Source organism: Vigna angularis, chromosome 7 (genome assembly GCF_016808095.1).
Source record: "Vigna angularis cultivar LongXiaoDou No.4 chromosome 7, ASM1680809v1, whole genome shotgun sequence".
Taxonomy (NCBI): Eukaryota; Viridiplantae; Streptophyta; class Magnoliopsida; order Fabales; family Fabaceae; genus Vigna; species Vigna angularis.
Window position 1 is genome coordinate 21,692,411 of NC_068976.1, and position 5,701 is coordinate 21,698,111.

At 26.3% G+C, this 5,701-nt stretch overlaps 1 protein-coding gene across 1 annotated transcript; it reads left to right on the forward strand.

Annotated features, from left to right (window-relative positions):
* The first annotated feature begins 1,402 nt into the window (after positions 1 to 1,402).
* LOC108336526 (uncharacterized) lies at positions 1,403 to 2,209 on the forward strand. The gene has a single exon (XM_017573006.1). It carries the CDS (start codon positions 1,403 to 1,405, stop codon positions 2,207 to 2,209), a length of 807 nt encoding a protein of 268 aa, XP_017428495.1.
* Positions 2,210 to 5,701: the final 3,492 nt, after the last annotated feature.

A 5,701-nucleotide genomic window follows, 5' to 3' on the forward strand; every position in this document is an offset into this window, starting at 1 on the left:
AAACTAAAAAAAAATAAAATTAATAAAAAAAATTTAGATTACCTAATAAATTAAATATGTTGTAGTAATTTAATACATATATATCTTACAATCCAATTTAAATATTATACAAAAATATGACAATACAAATATTTCCTTGCAAAATCAAAACAAATTTAGAGAATAGCCGTTAGAACAAGTTCATTTACCATCATTACTAATGGTATATTTGTTAGAAATAAGATTGTATGACTTGGTAGGTGGTAATGTTAGAGAATTGAGGTTATTTGAGTCTACAACGGTAATGGTGGTAGAGGAAAAATAGTAAGGACGATTTTATGATGGTATATTGAGATTTAAGATTTTGTTTACATCTTGGATATTAGTTAAATAGGTTAATGAAGACTTGGATGCAACATCACAAAACGACTCCACTTACTACTAATTTGCCAACATTATCGGGATTAATTTTTGTTTTGCACGATATAACTAATCCCTTGTTCACTTGAATGCAACATCACAAAACGACTCCACTTACTACCAATTTGCCAACAATGTCGAGATTAATTTTTTTTTTTTGCACGATATAACTAACCCCTTGCTCACTTGAATGGATTTCGGAGAGAGTGATTGAATAAACTTGAGAAGATTTGACGGTAAATTTTGTGGTTGTTTATTTGAGTGGATTTGAAGGTAAGTGAGAGTAGATTTGAAAGTAAAGTTTGTTAGAATTAGTGTAGAATTTGATTGATGTGACATATTAAAAAAATTTATTTCCAAAATACACTTTCACTTACCTCCAAATCCACTCAAATAAACAACAAAAAATTTACCTTCAAATCCTCTCAAATTCATTCAATCACTCTCTTCCAAATCCATTTAAGTGAACAAAACCTAAAAGATAATTTTTTTTTTGTGTATATATATATATATATATATATATAATAGAATAAATTAAGAATAATATATTAAATTAACATATTTTATCATTTCTATAAAATATGTGTACAGTTATTTTTTTGTTATCTATTAAAATGAAATGCAATGACTTATTTTATTTTCTCTGAAAACAAATAATAAATACAGGCAAAAAGCATAATAAACAAATGAAAATATTAAGATATATTATAAGTGATAGTAACAAATAATGACATTACATAAAACAAAACTCATTGCTAAATTTGTGTTTTCAAAAAATGTAAAACGCCACTGTGTTAATAGTTCAAAAATTTCAAACTTTAACTTATTTAATGATCATATTTATTTACATTAAATGTTTTGAAGAAACAAATAGATGTAATGTACATCTAAATTAAATCCCACATCATTCAATCTTCAAAAATGTTGTATAAATAATAGCAGCAAATCCTCACATTGTATCTCTAATCTCTTTCTCTCTCTCTGATATCCCTCAGTCATAATCATGGAAATGAATGATGGTGAATCCTTGGTTTTTCCACCATCACCTAACCCTGCCGAGACACCAAACATTCCTAGTTCGAAAGAACCAACTGAAGAACTAGAAGCAGAACCTGCCATGGTTGAAACTGCTAGAAGTTCAGTTAACTCAGAAAATGAGCCTAATCCAACCATGGAGTTCCCTTTTTCATCCACCTATGATGATAACTCGGAATATCCAAAACCCATAATCATGATTGTTCCTGCTGGGGAGGACATCGTGAGTACCATCCTCAACTATGCTTGTGACCAAGATGTCAGTATCATGGTGCATCATGCTTCAGGTCCTATATCTGAAGTTCACATAAGCAACCCTTTGTCCCCTTCCAATGATTCTACCTTTCAAGGAAACATGCACATGTTTTTTCTCTCAGGTGTTTACACCAAATGTCTCTCACCTTCACCACCCAAGAACGTTCCCTTTTCCTTCTTCAACATTCAATTCTTTAGGGAACACGTTCCTCAAGTCTATGGTGGCCTTGTCGGAAACAAACTCATTGCTGAACAACCTGTGCCGGTCACTGCTACTGTCTTTAAGGAGCATGACTACTACGAGTACAATGGTAGGGTGTCTCGTATCACTGCTCCAAATGTTCAACCTTCCATTGTCAGTAATGATCCTAATGCAACCACCACCGACGACAACAACACAGTTCATCAGACTGGATTTCTCACAGGAGATTCAATCTCATCTGCAATGGATCCTTCTTCTCCTATAGATTTTAGTAACCTTTATGAAAACAACCCAACCAATCCTGGAGATGATTACTAGGTTTAGATCACAAAGCTTCATATGTAACTTTGTGTGTCATGGATAATCAATAATACTTGTTTCCTATGTACCCATGTGCCTTTAGGCAAGAGTAATAATAATAATCATAATATTTTCTATGTTCTTAATGTTGCATGACAGTTATGGAGTTCTTAATTCAGGGTACTGTTTCTGGTTTTCTTTAACTGGTTTACTTTACTGTTATTATGTTCTGCATATTTTTCAATACTGATGTTTTTGTCTGTCTTGTTCTTGAATCAAGTTTCACACTACCATTTTTTTTTCTTGTGCTTTGCCTAAAATATCGGTAATACATTGAATCTTGATTAGTTAAAAGTGTTTAAGTTTAAGAAATATTTGATTTTTGTCTGAGTGGTAAATATTTTAGTGGCTATAGTTAAGAAATAACCGTGATTTTAATAGTTGAAGTTACGAAAGTTATTATTCAATTAATAGTTAGAGTTAAAGTAACACAGAGAAGTTAATGAAAAGAGTAGTTTGTATTGAAAATGATGACTGGATATATATTAATAATTTTATGTTTTGGATTTTTGATAAAGCCTTTTAATTCATTCATTAATAAATGGGTTAAATAAGAGTTTTCTACCTTTGAATGTTTGTTATACTTAACATTTAACAGTCGTTTGGCTATATATATTGGGATATAATATTACAGGATAATATACAAAAATCAGGCAAAAAATGTAAAAGCATAAATAAGCATGAATAAAAATCAGGTAAAAACTGTGAAAGCATAAAAGTAATAAGCATGAATCAAATAAATAAATAAATATATATATATATATATATATATATATATATATATATATATATATATATATATATATAATTAGAGAGAAAAGTTTATGAAATATATGACTATTCCCATAACTAGTTATGACAATAAAAGTGACACTAACAAGAATAATGATGAAAGTAGTGAAATTAAGGTTAACAGAAACACTAGTTATAATTGTTACAATAAAGATAATACAAATGATAGTAGTAACAACAATAATATTGACAGAAGTGACTAATAAGCGTAATTTTGTTATAATACTCAATATATTATATATAATAAAAATATATAACATTTTCAAATGAATCACTTGAAATGTTACAATAAAATATTTCTTAGTTTTATCGCTATCAACTATCTTAGCCTATAATGAACATGATTTGACAACTATTTTAAAAACTTCTCATTAATATTTATTAAATTAGATTAATGACAATAATTAATATTTGTAACTGCTTTAACGTGTAATGCACATGATTTAATAACAGGTTTATTTTCACTATTTTTAAAAGTTCTCTATTAATATAACTTTTTTTTTAAAATTAGATGGATGACACTAATTAATATGCGTAACAACAAACACTATTTCTCATACTTATTTTAAGTATCACCTTAATATTTAATGGAAAAATGATTCCTAGACATATCAACATTTGATATACATATGGAGAGATAGTAAAAGTTAAAGATTTTAATAGGTGTGTATAAAATGAAGATATATGAGTATCATTGTCTTATTTAACGTACACAAAACTAATATATTAATGATTGTGATGGTAATAATAACAATAATAATGTAACAATGGTTTCTTCAATAACCATGAGAAAAATAGTATAAGTGATACATACAAAGTAGTAACAACATCAATGATGGAAGTGACGAGTAAGTATAATTTTGTTAATAATATTATTCAATGTATCATATAAGAAAAATTAACCTTTTCAAATGTGATTACAAGAAAACATTTTTTACTTCCATCAATATCAACATCTTAACCTATAAGGTACATGTTTTAACAAATATTTTTAGAAGTTCTCCATTAATATTTCTTAAATAAGATGAATGACAATAATTAATATTAGTAACCGTCTTAACTTGCGCATGAGTTAATATGTTTCTTTCCACTATATTTTAAAGTTGTTCATTAAGGCTTTGTTTATTTGAATGTATTTGAGAGAGAGTAATCGAGGAGATTTGAAAGTAAAAAATTTTATTTTTATTTGAGTGGATTTGGAGGTAAGTGAGAGTGAATTTAGAAGTAAAGTTTGTGAAAACTAGTGTAGGATTTGATTAATATGACAAATTAAAAAAATTTACTTCCAAATCCATTCTCACTTACCTCCAAATCTACCCAAATAAACAATAAAAGAATTTATCTTCAAATCCCTTCAATCATTCTCTCATAAATCCATTCATTCAAGTGAACAAAGTCTAATATATTTTTTTAAAATTAAATTAATGGCACTAATTAATACAAACACTATTTCTCATACTTATTTTAAGTATCACCTTAATATTTAATGGAAAAATTATTCATGGACACCAAAATGTTAATCAACATTTGAGGTACATATATAGAAGGATAGCAAAAGTTATATAGATTTTAATAGGTGTGTATAAAATGAAGGTGCATGTATATTATTGTCCTATTTAACATACATGATAAGTGACGGTTCTTTAGAAAATACTTTTAAATGTCAAAATAGATATAGATAAATTTTAAAAGGACAAAAATATAAAATTTACTAAAATTAAAAAAAAATATTATCTGGTGAAAAAAGTTAGGCGGAGGCCCTCTCACTCTACACCAAACTTAATCATTTACACAAGATAAAAATAGTTGAAATATTAAATATGTATGGTTAAACTATAATATTTTTATTGATATCTTAATATTTATTATATATGATCAAATATAATATTTTTGAATTGAATAAATGTGATTGAAATGTTGAAATTGGACAATAAAATACTTTTTCAATCTAATTTCACTACTATCAAGTGTCTTTCACGTGTAGTAAAGATGGTAAAAAGGTTTAAGAATTTATTTTATCCTTTTTTTTAGTCTCAATCAAATTTATAATTGAAATGGATAACCTTATTTACTATTTATAACTTCAAACACCATTTTTCATTCTTACTTTAATAAAAATAATATTTAATATAATATGTATGTAGAGTACCCAATTATAATAAGGCTTAGTAACATTTTTATTCTCTATATTAGTAATAATGATTAAATATTTTATTTCTATCTATTATTTATTCAATGTCGTACCTATATTTTAAAAAAAATAACGTTATTAATTCATTAGACCAGTGGTAATCTCATTCTTTTTATTTTACTTCTGAGATTGAACAATAAACATATAAAAAAAAGTGTAAGTGATGGTATTACTAGATGTTAACTCATTATCAATGTTAACGTGTTTATCTAATGAAATAGACCACGTTGATTAAAAGATAAACAGAAAAACAAAAAATACATTTAAGTCAATTTAATAATTTTTTTAATAATATTAAATTTTTTATATATGATCCATTATCATTTCTTTAATTTGAATAAATGTGATTTATAAATTAAAATTTTACAATAAAATATTTATTTCACTCAAATCTCATTGATATTATTATTTTTCACATATACTAGTCCTAAATTATTCAAGAGTCAACTCAAATACAATTTAAATAT